Here is a 14,162-nt window from a genome sequence, read left to right on the forward strand (position 1 = left end):
CGGGTAAGGCCGGTGGGTGTACTGAGAAGTGTCTCAAATCGGCCGGGTAGATCTCAGATACATGCCAGGCTAACGGGAAGCCGACTTGGCGGGAAACGTCGGTTTTAAAACCGACTCCTGAGTTTCTCGAAAGCCGCAACGACGGTGATCATACATGCTGAGATTGTCGTTGAAACCTTCAACTTCCAAGTTTCAACGTTTCGAAAGTATCGATTTTCGGAACGGGCACATTCATTCAAGATCTAATAGTGCAGGCTAAGAGTCCATTGGCTACAAACAAAGCTGCTATTCAACGAGCTCCTGCCGGCGCAACTGGGCGAGGACACCCATCACACCCGGCTCCTTCTCCATCTCCTGCCACAAACGTGGCTCCCAGTCTTTGAAACCCTCGCGAACTCCTCCTCCTTTCTTTTCCGAGTTGTGTTCTGAAGACCAGCACCGAGACAGCCAGGCCCGCAAGACATGACTCTGTTTTAGAGCTTGAGTGGCCATTTCCATTATGCTTAATCCCCCCAGCACCAGCAGTAAGGTGAACCACCAAGCTGGATCACGACCGAAAAGAAGAAGCAAGCCGCTTCGAATAGAGTATGGACCTGAGCTGGGACCGGAGGCGACGGCAGTGATTAGAGCATAGACCCACACTCCAGCAACGCTGCCGAAAATGGCCCAGAAGGCAATCTGCGTCTTGTGATGTAGCTCGACGATCCTTGAAGGCGTTAGTCAAGACATTCCCCTTGTTTGCTTCAACTTGACTTACAAAAGCTTGATGTTGATCCAAACGACACAAGCAATGAAAGTTAAAAGACCTTGAGCGTAGAGGCCGTCGTCATCAATCATCTCTGAATCGGTATATCCAGCCCAACAACCGGCGTAGACAACGAGGCCAGCGATGAGGGCGTTGCCAACCCATCCGAGATACACCGCCATGTTCAGCCCCTCGCCATTCTGTCCATATCTGAACAATTCCGGGATCGTCGCCAAAGTCCGCGACTTGAGGTCCTGCTCCCAAGTTCCGAGGACGAGAATGCACACTGCCGTGAAGAAGCTGACGAATGTGAGACTTCCTGGTTCGTAGAGACTGGTCCCGGTTGCTCCGGTCTGCTCCTGAAACAGGGCCTGGGGGAAGTAGATAAATGTCTCTTTCCAAAACGTCGCAAGGATGAAGCGGGTCGTGCGGTAATAGTTCCATCGACCGTGAACCAACATCAACTTCGAAAGATATCGGAACTGAGAGATGCTGAAATCAGCAACCCGAGCTGCTTGCTGTCCCTCTCGACCGGAGATGCCAACTCCGACGTTGGCTGCGGAGATCATGGCCAGGTCGTTGGCTCCGTCGCCGATCGCAAGTGTCAAGGGCTTCTTGGGTCCCTGTTTGAGCCAAGAAAAAATTCCGGAAGCCTCGCTCGGTGGGCCTTTGCGAATTGTGTTGACAAGTAAAGCCTTCTGGGCAGGAGAAGCGCGACAACAGATGACCGAGTCAACCATGGTCATGAGAGAGACGAAGAGATTGCGAAGACGGACTGCAGAGGGCTCTTCAATGCAAGTCAGAGTCTCTCCATCAATGACCACCGCTGCGTGCGCACGCGAAGGATCAGAATACGACGGTCCCAGGCGATACTGAACTGCATCTGTGATGCCCGTCAGCTGCAGTTCCAGATCACCTTCCTTCACGTCGATGACGAAAAGGGATGTATCCGGGCCACAAATACGCGTGGAGTGTGCGATGTTGATTGCGGTTTCTCGCTTGTCACCGGTAAGCATCCAAATCTTGATCCTCGCCTGGCGCAATTTCTCGATGGTCTCGGGAACGCCCTTCTGCAACTTGTCCTCAACAGCTGATGCGCCAACAAGGTCAAAAGACTGCTCGAGTAGATCGCTCACATCCTCGATACGCTGCTGCCTATCCTCGAGACTAGTCTCTGCCTCAAGATAGCGCTGCTTCCAGTTGTGGTATTCTGCTGGCTCCAGGAATCTGCCGGCGTAGATGAGCGTCCTCAGACCCTCCGTGGCATACTCGTCAATTCGTGCAAAGCATTGACGAATGTTTTGAGCGTCATCTAGTAATTGAGGGTTCTCCAAAAATTGAAACCGAGATTGTTGTCCCGCTGTTGACCTCGTCGCATTGGCGCGGAGCGGCTGAGGCTGAAGACGAATCCACGAGTCTTCGTTGTTTGCTGTCGGCTGACTGTACTCCGAGCGATCGTCCATATCCCCCAACTCGGCGATAGTCTCTTCAAATTGAGGTGTCTTATGTGTGCTCCAACGAGCAGAGATGGTTCGCGCCCCCTTGAAACCATCCTCGTTGCTGCTAGGGGCTCCTGTCATGTCCGACGGAGCAGATCGAAGACGAGGCAAGATGATGCTGTCGGCGCCTTTGCAAATGAGCCACAATCTGCCGTCAGGGCAGCGAACAACGATGGACATCCTCTTCCGCTTGCTGCTGAACTCGATAACGTCCAAGATCTCGTAGATGGTTTGAGAAGAGCTACCGTCTACGTGGGGCATCTGTACAGTGACCGACTGCGATGAGCGTTGCGTGACGATGAATCCCAGATCTCGCGCACCTCTGACTAGAGCAAGCTCATCCGGAGAAGAGGCCTGAAAGTCCATCTCTCCATCCTCCTTCCTCTCAGGCAAACAGGTATGACATAGCGCCATCGCAAGAATGTAGCGCATAGCCTTGGTGGCAAATGGAGAGTTCGGTCGTGCTCGGATGTACTCCAGCATATCGTCGGTTGTAAGATCCGCTGCTTGGTCTCCAAACTCGTCTGAGTCTGCTGCAAGGTCCATCCGATGCAGCCAGCTCGTGCCAGCGATATTGATGTGCCGTAGCTTCATGATGTTGTCAGTCAGAGTGCCTGTCTTGTCGCTGAAAACGTAGCTGATCTGACCAAGGTCGTCCAAGTTATTGGTGTTGTTGACGCCAGCGGTAGTATCCGTCTCCTTATGGTACATATCCAGATCATTACCAATGAGATTCATCTGGCCGAGCTTGATAGCCTCGAGGCCCACGTAGAGAGACAATGGGATCACGTTGTTGAACATGATGATGAAGCCAGCAAAAATGTCGAGGAACGGGATTGACGTGTTCTCGAGGTACCATGCAAACCGCTCTTGCTTGTCCTTCCAGACAACATACGCCACAGTCGCAATAGCCGAACTGAGTAGCACGTACATCATGAGGAAAACCACAATCTTGTTGGTCACGCTCTCTAACGCTGGCCGCTTCGGTTTCGTCGACTTGTTGGCATTCATCCTGATCTTGCACTCCTCGCCGGTATTGATAACAACCCCAACAACGCAGGAGGTATTCCGAATCGTGCTGCCGCGGTAAATGACTTCGTTGATCGTCAAGGGGCGAGTAAGGTCATCGACTGTCAGCTTGCTATCGAATCGGTACAGATCTGCATTGGGATCCTCGGTAGTCAGGTGCGCTGGACATGTTGCGATGCCTTCGATGGTGCTGCAATCGGGTAGCGTCGATGGTCGCTGTTTCGCCTTCAGGCTCGTTTCGCCGTCGAGAGCCATCGTATCCACGTAGGCAAACCCGTTCTCGCCATCCGCATGAAGGAGCACGATGTCAGCTGGGACGTCGTCATCTCTGGAGAGCATAATGACGTCCCCGACTTTGATATCTCTCCATGCCGACCGCATCCATTGCAACCCAGTCGCGTTGGAGCCGCCGTAGTACTGCGCGCCCATTGGTAGCGACCCCTTCGTACCTGACGCAGCATCTCGAAGAACCACAGCGTCACGGTTGTTCTCCGCCACGTCCTGTCGATGTCTCTTCCAGTCGTAGTAGCCTTCTTTGGCGATGATGAGGGAGAGGAAGATAAGTAAGGGAATGAGGGTAGTGAATCTGCCGGTCGTGCTGAAACCAGGGATCACCTGCAGTATAGATATCGCCAACATGTAGGCGTTGGCCAAGCGTGAGAATTGGTACAATAATTGCCGCGGTAGGAAGTCGAAGACATTGTACTTTGACGTCTTGATAGCGTTGGATATGTATGGTTTCCGGCGGCGCTCATCTTGAAGGGGTTGTCGATGACTTAGCCCAATGGGGATATGACGACCATTTGCAGACGAAGGTAATGGACGCCTGTGGAAAAGCGAACTAATGGACCAGCCCTTCTTGTTCTGCAGCATTGTTGCGGTGTTCTCTATGGAGGGCCTGTAAGCTCAAGGCTAGCAGAGTCGCCCGTTGTGGACTGGGAGAATGAGACTGCCGGTTGAAGACTGTCAAATTGAATAGATTCCGTAGATGTGCAGTAGAGGTTCCTGATGATACGCCCGTTTGGTGGACTTGAATCCTCTGCAGAAGATGTTCTAATGATGACGGCCAGCATAAGCATTAAGATGACGGGACCTGGGAAGCTATTTCCAATTTGATTTGAAGTTGATCTCATTATGTTCAATTACAGAGACCAATTTTACCTTCGTCTTCGTTAAACACATCCCTTAGTTACCCGGCCCGCAAGCCAAGGATACTGCGGCGTGTCGTAGAATAGTTCCGATACAGTTGCACTACGAATCCCTGCATCCTCCGCACGAACCAGCCCCTGGCCAAAGGCACTTCGAAAGAGAAAACGATAACGAGATTCTTGGCACTGTAACCACGATTGGTTGGCGTTATACGAACTCAGCCCTGCCGATCCCTAGCGGATATTGTAATGCCCAGCTTCGCGCAGCAAAAACGCGCGTAACCCTCCGTAACGTCAAACACTGCCACAATTCGGGCGGTTTCTGCCACTACAAGCTTGATTTACACGGGATTTAGACGGCATCGGCATTCGATGCCGCAACAACTGCACATTTGAAGATCCACCCCTGCCTCAATTTACCTCTTGGCCTGACTCGTTTTCAGCTTGCATTCTCCCTTGCTTCGCCGCTGCCTATGGTTAAGGTTTCACCCTGTCTACGTAGGCGGCGCCTAGCGGGCGATCGAAACTGAATTTGATTCTTATCATATTGTTTTTCGAGACTTTGCTTTGGGCAGTGGAGGTCCGTAGTTGATGAGACACGAGCATAGCCAGCCACGGGATAATCTCAAACATCTTCACGTCGACGATGAGTGGGACATTTGTCATGAACATGCATAGATGTACCCTATCGCCAGCGTCTCGACCGCTTCCATCTGTCTGAAGGTGGCTGCTCTCATAGACCTTTGCCAATTGCATTTCTAAAAGCCTCAGCACACTTTACCCGCTTTATCTTCCGTTCAGAACGGCAGCCTCTCTTCATCGAAACACCTCTGCACATCTGCAATGGCGCGTCTTCGACCTGGGAAGGAAGTTGCGGGTGAGAAGACAAACAAGCCAAAGGACACACCTTTTAAACAGCAGCGTATGAAGGCATGGGAGTATGTAGAATCTGGTCCACGCATCATGCTCTCCTGCTGACTGGCCAGGCCTATTCTCACGCCGAAAACATCAATCAGAATTTTTCTCTTCATTGGGATTATCTTTCTTGCCATCGGAATTTTCTGGCTTGTTATAAACGATCAGGTATGTGCGCCTAGATCTGCCAGAACTTGAGATTCGCATGATTCTTATCTTTGTCACAGGTCAGGGAAATCCGACTGGATTATACGAAATGCCACGAAATCGAATCGTACGACGAGCTCGAGGTGATGCCACCAGATAATGTGGAAAAGAAGTTCAAAGCATCTTCCGCGGGACAGCTGGTGGACCAGTGGAAGCGGTCGAACAAATCTTTGACTTTCGATGGCGTCACCAAGAACTACACACTTTGCACCATGGAGTTCTTCCTCCCTGAAGAGTTGCAACCACCTGTGCTGTATTACTACCGTCTTACAAATTTCCATCAGAATCACCGCGAGTATGTCAACTCCCGTGACAAGAAACAGTTGATGGGCGACAGCGTCAGCATCAACGCCATCAAATCGTCTGATTGTGGGCCTCTGAAGACGCGACAGACAGAGGACGGGTCGGAGGAGATCATCTTCCCTTGTGGAATGATTGCCAATTCGTACTTCAACGACACCTTCCACGATCCGATCCGTCTGCCCTCTTCAAGCGGCTCAAACCAGACGCATACATACAATATGTCCCGAACTGGCATCGCCAAAGATATCGACAGGGCAATCTATCGATCGAGTAGCTACCAGATACCTGCAGAAGCCGGCGGAAACGATACCTTAATTGTTCCTCCCCCTGGATGGGTCGAGCGATTTCCGAACGGATACCATGCTGGCAACATGTTCAACCCGGCGGAGGATGAATCTTTCATGGTTTGGATGCGAACATCGGCCGGGAACAGGTTTGCGAAGCTTGCCATGCGCAATAACGATGACGCCATGGAAAGAGGAATGTACCGCATCGAAGTCATTTCACGTAAGGCCCAGGGACCGTTTCTGTGATCCAAGCAACCACTGACATTTGCTCAACCAGACTTCCCGATCCACAAGAATCACGGAACAAAATCGATCATCATCTCCACAAACTCAGCGGTCGGAAGACGCAACGAATTCGTGGGAAGAGCTTACACGGCTTTGGGCGCCTTTTCTGTATTTGCCGCCTTCCTTTTTGCACTTACATTGAGATATCGGCCAAGGAAGCTTTCTGAACACGACTATCTACATCGTAGTAACCTATTACTTCGAAATCGGAGCGCAAGTCTTTGAGTTTGTTTGCTTTTTAGTCGACTGGAGTTCGCCTTTGGATAGATCAACTAGAGATGTTTATCATTGCATTGAGCCTTCGTTTCGTCTTGTTGCTTTATAAATACTTTGCACGACACCTTACTCGTGGCATCGAAAGCTGGCCTACCTTAAGTACCTATGGTAAACTCAGAGGGGTTGCTTGGTCAAAACTAGCGAATCACCCCGATCGTGTGTTATTGCAGCCAGTGGACGCTGTACAGAAACTCGCTTGCATGCAAGATCCTTTTGCTCTGGACCAATAACAGTTGCGGGCGACGATCAGGGAGGGGTTGACAGGAAAGGGGATCACCAGTGTTGGCTGCCGGCGATCCCTGAACGAGCCTCAGCCTGATCCAGAACTTCACCCACGATTTACAGTGTCCGCCGCAGCAATTGGATCTCCGCGGTACAAGCAAATCCGAACAACGTTTTCGACTTTGGAAAATCATATCGTATCGCTATGGACATCGTTCATCACGACGTCGAACAAGCCCCACCCCCGGTGGCCAAGGGCAGGATCTACGCGACGACGGAGGAGCTATGAACCTGTCATCAAGGGGTCATCACCCGGCTGTACAAAGACGAGAACAGGCCGTTAAAAGAAGTGAAGCAGATCATGGAGACTGAGTATTTCTTCCACGCAACGTACGTCCAAGAGCCTGCCGTCGAGCCCTGGAGACACGAGATCCAGGGGTTTTCACCTGACTTAAACAGTAGTCGAGAACGTTGCGGGCTAACGATTTCAACCAAACACGCAGGGAGAGAATGTAAAAGACACGGATCAAGCGCTGGGGCCTCGACAAAAAGTTCAAGGAGGCTGAGATACTCGCCATGCTCAAGCTCAAGCGGGACCGCGATGCCGTCGGCAAGGACACGCGCTTCGCCATTCGCAACCAGGACGTCGACTGGGGCCGCGTGGTCCACTACCTCAAGCGCAGGCCCGAACTGCAGGACACCCTGCGCCTGTCAGCCGCCGCTGGTTCCGATAAGTCCGTCGTCCAATGGGATCGTGTCGTCCAATATCTGAGCGAGAGACCGGATCTGCGGGAGGACCTCGAGGCCGTCGCTCGCCTCGACGTCGTCTGTAGGACGCCCTCGCCCGTCCCGGAGCCGCTCGACCCGGCCCCCGGCCTCCGCTTCGCCGACGAGATCCTCCGCATCCTAAGCGGCTTCTTCGACGGCGTCTTCCAGGACAGCGTGTGGTCCGTCGTGGACGGGGCCCTCTGCACCCGCGGCCGGCGCCCCAGCCGCAAGCGTCTCAACAAGTGGTGCGGCGTCATGGGCGGCGTGTACGAACTCCTGGGCCGCGGCGAGACCGAGGCCGCGACCGCCATCCTCAAGAACGAATATAACTTCATCAAGTGGATCGTCCAGAACTCGGACCCGGAGCTCACCTACTTCCTGTGCTACAACGTGCTGCAGCAGCCCCCGCAAGTATCCGACGTCCTCGTGCCGTACGCTTGCGGCATGTACGCCACGGTGCTCGGGGAGCGACACCCCCTGACGCTGATTTGGCGGCGCATTAGAGCAGCCGGCGTGGCAGACCGTGTCGGCATCCTGAGCGCTATGGTTCGGTACACTTCGATGTACCTAGAGACGAGGCTGGACGTGCTAAACGTCACGATGAACTGGATCCATGGGCTTCAGGGCCAGCTGCTAGAGGCGCTTGGAGAGACAGGAGGTAATGACTTCCTGCGCATAGTATCGATGTACACGCGGGCCGCCAGGGAGTACGCGGACGTGGGACGCCTCAAGGACGAATGTAAATGCCTCTTCGCGCTGGTCGGGCTCCATAGCACAGCGAAGAGGTACGACCTGGCGATGCAGACGCTGGGGCGGGCTCACGGGGTCGTCGAGGAGGTGCGCCGCAGCCACCCGGCCGCCGAACAGCTGATGCAGATGTGGACATACGGCGAGATGGGCCAGCTGAGCTACAGCGTGATGAGTGCCGGCAGGTACAAGAAGAAAAAGAATTACGTGCGGGAGCACGCGTACGCCATGGAGAGGTACGGGGAGAACAGCAAAGAAGCGTTATCGCACATGCTGGAGGTTTTTAGTGCGCTGCCTTGTCGGCTGTGACGAGCTTATAATCACGACCGAAGGAAACAAACGTTGGAATGTTTTATGTGACCAAGACGGATAAGAATCAGATGTTGTGCCGAAATAAGCGCAATCGAGGCACTTCTTAATGTGGTGGGATAACTTCTCCTCTATACATCGAGAATGTTTTCTACAAGACAACATCCTCCCTAAAGAACTGGATCATATCTTTTCCGAATCCTTTCGCCAAAAAGATAAAGTCCAGCCGGTATGGGAGCAAGAAGTAAACAAACTAATGCCAAAAGGCTATTTCCCCATCCTAAGCCGAGTGCATCGTACATCTTTAGCCCTCCAAGGGGCATTAATGCCCCGATCAAGGATCGCAAGAGTATGACCGCAGCAGATCCTGATGCCGCGTATCTCGGGTACGAGTCCATTTGATAACTTTGAAGAGACATCTGAAGAGCTGTCAGCTTTAAAACAAGGCTTCTACATCAGGAAGTAGGTTTTACCGTTGCTCCTGTCAAACCAAGCGCAAACATCATGGCGCCAATCATGGGGACAATCCAATGGACTCTGTAATGGCTTGCCCATCCGTAGAGTAGCAGCCCGGCGGGCATCAGCAACTCTGCCGGAAGAGTGATCCAAGGTGTCAGCTTGACCTCCAGCTTGTATTTTCCATCGTCATCAGAAGTCCTCTTCGCTCGCAGCACCAGATAGTCTTGTATGTGTCCCAAGCTCAACACCCCGATCATCATGCCCAGATCCGCAGGAAGAAAAGACAGCCCGGTGTCTCCCTCGTCAAAACCGTACTGTGAAGAGTAGACGAACGAAAACGTGGTTACAAGGAGATAGAATATTCCGTAAACAATGCCAACGTAGACCGCAATCGTCGAGACCAGAGGTGTCCGGAACAGAAATTTGAGCGGTCGAATGAGGGCCATCTTGATTCGCGAAGGGCCTTCTGTGTCGAGTTTGCTCCGGAGATTGTAGTTGCCCGTTGCTTTTCGCACCGCCTTTGCTTTCCGTTCTAGCAAAACAGGTGCGTAGGTCTCCCTCATAACCAAGAGTGCGAGGACGCCAAAAGCCCCTCCCTGTCTCTGTCAACGATGGTCATAACGACGTAGAAGTACCACGTACCAAGATGGCCAGTATCCAGTAGACCCACCGCCAACCGGCTGCCTCGATCAGGTATCCTCCTGCGATCGGTCCAAGGGCAGGGCCTAACAGAGGCCCTATTGCCCATAAGGAGATTGCCCTGCCTCGCTTCTCGGGTTTCATCACGTCGACGACGCTTCCTACTCCGACGGTCGTAGGGACTGATCCAGAAACACCCATCAGAAGTCGAAAGGCCATTAGCATGTCCAAGTTCACACTCAACGCCGCACCAATGCTGAATGCGGTGAATGCAATGTTTCCCGCATGGTAAACGTACATCCGCCCGTGCATCTCGCTGAGGGGAGCGATGACAAGTGGACCAAAGGCAAATCCGAGGAAGTAGATCGAGACCACGAATGTTGATGCCATAGGAGAGCTATTGCCGAATTCCGCCATCAACTTCGGGACACCAGGCGCAAACATTGATGAACCCTGTCTCCAATAAGCATTGAACAATACGGCGCAGTCTTATTACTTACCAGAGGCCTGTAATTCGTTAGCGCTTCTCAATACTCAGGTGATAGACGTAACTCACGATATGATTGACAAAATTGACATCACCGTTAGGTTTACCCATTTACGCGACTCTGGCCAATTCATGGGATTATCAGGATCGTCGGACCCGTTCCAGTCGACAATTCTTTGGTTTTCAAGAGCATCTTCATCGGCGAGTATTCGGTTTGCATCTTGTCCTTTGCATTCGGATTCCTGGGCAGAAAGACGAGTAGCGGGGACTGTCGGTGAGAGACCAGAAGTCCCTTTTTCGATATCAGAGCTTCCCGCCATTTGGTTTTGTCGATGTCAAATGATACCTTCTTGGACTGTAACGCGATCACTTGGTTTGACCACAGGTCATTCTTTATTCCATGATCCCTTTCTTCTATTTTTTCGCGGTATCCCACATATCTCGCTTCTGGGGGTTGCAACCTGGCAAACGATCTATGGATCTCATCTCGGATTTCACACTCTTTTCGTAGGTGAAATTCCGTACCATCTATGGAAAGGCATTTGCACCGGCCCCGTTCATCGTCACCTGCTGAAACTTGATAGGGCTCACATAGGACGTATCTTCTAAGAGAGCCTGGGTTTACTTCTAGATTGCCGAAGTTTACCACACGGCGCAACTTCAATACAACCATTAATGACTTACAACATGACACACCATCGATCGCGTTCTCGTCACCATCATCACGGGAACGATAACGACAACGACGACGAGATGCCCCGCAGATCTACGAGCTAGTCTGTCTGTGATTGCGGGAAGGGGCTTGGCTCCAAGATTCGCTTCTAGGCTTGGCTGTGCAGGGCGAAGACCATCTAGCCTCCGAATGATACGCCCTACGATTTCTGCGGAGTTGTATTTGACCGCCACAGCGCACGCCCAGGGTCTAAAAACCTTGTCCCGAGAGCATGCCGTACCCATTCCCCCGCCCGAACCCCGTAGAGATCTACAATTTGGCTTCAGATTGGCCGCGCAGTACGATGCAGTCTGATCCCAACGAAACCATCTGTGGGCGCTGTCAATTGGAAATGTTCCACAATCTCAAAATTACCCCCGGATTTCTAACGCTGGAACAACGGGATTCGTTCCCCCTTAATAGCGCCCAATCCCGTCGCTCATTGGTTCATCCGAATGAAGCAAGCTGGTGCCCTAAAAGGCTGCGTCTGATCTCTCGGGCTGATCTCATTGCCGGGTATCTCGTTTTCGTCTCGCATCCTTTTCCCGTTTTCGCATCTCCCAATGATTCGTCAATGCTGCAATCGCCGTCCCAGCCCCGTCAGGGGTACCCCCAGACGTTGCCCTTCCGGAGCCCACCAATCCGGGCAGTGATGATTAGGCGCACTGGCGGTCGCATCGATTCGGCTTCCAATACTCGTATTTCTCGGGTTACAAGGGTTGACCGTCTCATTGAGACGGAGAGCATTCCAAACATGCATTTTCGGGCACATTTGCGATGTTGAAGACATGCTTTAAATCCCCTTTCCTATCGCTGGATGGGCGCAAACACGGACCAGAAAAGAGCAACGACGCATCACACTCTTTTTTCACGCAGAGAAGAAGGCAAAATGTTCTTACAGATCGACATTTGGACAGGCCTATTGGCCTTCTTTGGCTTGGTGAGTCCGCCGCCTCGATATCTGAAACGGCCACATCTGACGACATTTGCCAAGATCGCGGTCTATCTCGCATTCTCAGTATTTTACAACCTGTATCTTCATCCACTGCGAAACTTTCCGGGGCCTGTTCTTCTCCGAGCCACACGACTAGGCTTCGGCTACAAACTCAACAAAGGCACGCTCCCATTTGACATCTTAGAGCTGCATAAGAAATACGGCGACATTGTCCGAGTGGCGCCCAACGAACTTGCCTTCAACAATGTCAGCGCCTGGAAGGATATCATGGGCCACCGATCGTCCGGTGCGCCGGAATTTGAGAAGTATCAAATGTTCTACCGCCCAGTCACGACGATCCCTTCTACCATTGTCAGCTCCGGCGGAAAAGAGCACGCATTGCTGAGGAGGTCAATGTCGCATGGCTTCAGCGAGCGCAGTCTGCGGGATCAGCAACCCCTCATCATGCAGTATGTGAATCTCTTCATCCAGCGTCTTCACGAGAACTGCGCCAAAGGCGAACCGATTGACCTGATGGCCTGGTACAACTTTACAACGTTCGACATCATCGGCGATCTTGCGTTTGGTGAGCCATTCGGTTGCCTGGAAAGGTCAGATTATCATCCATGGATCCGCACCATCTTCATCTCAGCTCGGCTTGGGACAGTCGTCCAAACTGCCAACCACTACCCCTGGATGAAGAAGCTGATGCTCAACCTGTTGGCGACCAAGTCCGCAAGAGCGAGTCGCGGAAAGAATCTCAACAACGCCAGAGAGAAGGTCCAACGACGCATGGACCTGGGCGGTAAGGGAGGCAGACCAGATCTCATCGAAGGATTGCTGAAGAAGAAGGATGAACTTGTAAGCTCTAACCCTGTCGTTCTCTGATGTAGCCCGTATGCATCAACAACGCTGTATCCGTTGACTTACTTGTATACTCCAGGGTCTCTCTTTCGACCAGCTCGCTGCCAACAGCAACACGCTCGTCATCGGAGGATCAGAAACAACAGCCACTCTGCTGTCCGGGGTGACTTATTATCTATTGACCAACCAACGTACGCTTGAGAAGCTGGTATCTGAAGTTCGGTCGACCTTCGAAAAGGAAGATGACATCACCATCATCTCGGTCAACAAGTTGAGCTACATGCTAGCTTGCCTGGACGAGGCTCTCCGTATCTATCCTCCTGTTTCGATGGGTCTACCCCGGGTGACTCCCAAAGAGGGCGCTACTGTCTGCGGTCGCTTCATACCTGGAAATGTGAGCTGTCCGAAGAGTATATTCCCAACACTAAAGCTGTATTTCTGACTGACTTCAACGCAGATGACTGTCGCCATTCATCAATGGGCGATACATCACAACGAAGCCTACTTCAAAAATCCGTTTAGTTTCCGCCCGGAGAGATTTCTCGGCGACCCAGAGTTTGCTTCCGATAACCGAGACGCATTCCAGCCCTTCCACATCGGAGCCCGTAATTGCCTGGGACGAAAGTGAGATCACCCCTGCCATCACCGCCATTCGTGTTGTTTGAGAATTGAACTCAGTAGCTGACATGAGCAGTTTGGCGTATGTCGAGATGCGCCTCATTCTAGCTCGTCTGATTTGGAGTTTTGACCTTGAGCTTGCGGAAGAGAGTCGGGATTGGGTGGGACAACAGAAGGTCTTCATTCTGTGGGACAAGGGGCCTCTCAAAGTTCACCTCAAGCCTGTTGCTAGAGCTTGAAGCCATCTGAGAATGTATTCGTACTAGACCTGCTTTACTTTAGAACGACCATTTTGTCCGTAACTTGACTTGCTGCTGCGGACAACGGAATAATTAGCGAACGGTGATCGGCCCCCGCACTCGCTCATAGTCAGCCAAGACTCGACTCGGCCATCCATGTGAATGGCTGAGTTACACGCTGACCCAATCGGACCACGCTAACGCAGTTACTGCGCAGTAACATTTCGGCTATGTCCAATTGGGAGGCCGATAAGATATTGTTCCCATTATTACTGTGCGACGAGTCAATGAAGCCTGTCAAAACGTCGGACAAGAAAAATCCCCAACAAAATGACGTTATGTTCGACATGGATATGGTCAAAGGGAATTCTTTACTCAGCACTAGGTTGGTTCATGGCGAATATGATTGACGAAAATCCTTCGCGCGCAATGGTTCCAACACACTCCAGTGACATGAACATCAGCATGTG

General features: G+C 52.1%; 5 protein-coding genes across 5 annotated transcripts; 3 read left to right on the plus strand and 2 right to left on the minus strand.

Annotated features, from left to right (window-relative positions):
• Window positions 1–285: 285 nt before the first annotated feature.
• On the minus strand, window positions 286–4,146 carry CGCS363_v008579 (putative phospholipid-transporting ATPase; the record flags this gene model as incomplete). The annotated part of the gene is made up of 2 exons (XM_036640428.1): window positions 286–706; window positions 758–4,146. The coding sequence occupies 2 exons, from the start codon at window positions 4,144–4,146 to the stop codon at window positions 286–288; spliced, it is 3,810 nt and encodes a 1,269-aa protein (XP_036494724.1).
• A 1,118-nt stretch (window positions 4,147–5,264) lies between these two features.
• On the plus strand, window positions 5,265–6,379 carry CDC50 (Cell division control protein 50; the record flags this gene model as incomplete). The annotated part of the gene is made up of 3 exons (XM_036640429.1): window positions 5,265–5,359; window positions 5,408–5,504; window positions 5,564–6,379. The coding sequence occupies 3 exons, from the start codon at window positions 5,265–5,267 to the stop codon at window positions 6,377–6,379; spliced, it is 1,008 nt and encodes a 335-aa protein (XP_036494046.1).
• A 1,113-nt stretch (window positions 6,380–7,492) lies between these two features.
• CGCS363_v008581 (uncharacterized protein) lies at window positions 7,493–8,740 on the plus strand (the record flags this gene model as incomplete). The annotated part of the gene is made up of 1 exon (XM_036640430.1): window positions 7,493–8,740. One exon carries the CDS (start codon window positions 7,493–7,495, stop codon window positions 8,738–8,740), a length of 1,248 nt encoding a protein of 415 aa, XP_036494045.1.
• A 455-nt stretch (window positions 8,741–9,195) lies between these two features.
• On the minus strand, window positions 9,196–10,645 carry radE-3 (Efflux pump radE; the record flags this gene model as incomplete). The annotated part of the gene is made up of 4 exons (XM_036640431.1): window positions 9,196–9,795; window positions 9,842–10,291; window positions 10,339–10,345; window positions 10,395–10,645. The coding sequence occupies 4 exons, from the start codon at window positions 10,643–10,645 to the stop codon at window positions 9,196–9,198; spliced, it is 1,308 nt and encodes a 435-aa protein (XP_036494044.1).
• A 1,281-nt stretch (window positions 10,646–11,926) lies between these two features.
• On the plus strand, window positions 11,927–13,692 carry PbP450-1-2 (Cytochrome P450 monooxygenase 1; the record flags this gene model as incomplete). The annotated part of the gene is made up of 5 exons (XM_036640432.1): window positions 11,927–11,977; window positions 12,032–12,832; window positions 12,915–13,229; window positions 13,293–13,459; window positions 13,530–13,692. 5 exons carry the CDS (start codon window positions 11,927–11,929, stop codon window positions 13,690–13,692), a joined length of 1,497 nt encoding a protein of 498 aa, XP_036494043.1.
• Between the last annotated feature and the right edge of the window lie 470 nt (window positions 13,693–14,162).

The sequence above is a fragment of the Colletotrichum siamense genome (assembly GCF_013390195.1).
Source record: "Colletotrichum siamense strain Cg363 chromosome Unknown KSG_Cg363_contig05, whole genome shotgun sequence".
Classification (NCBI taxonomy): domain Eukaryota; kingdom Fungi; phylum Ascomycota; class Sordariomycetes; order Glomerellales; family Glomerellaceae; genus Colletotrichum; species Colletotrichum siamense.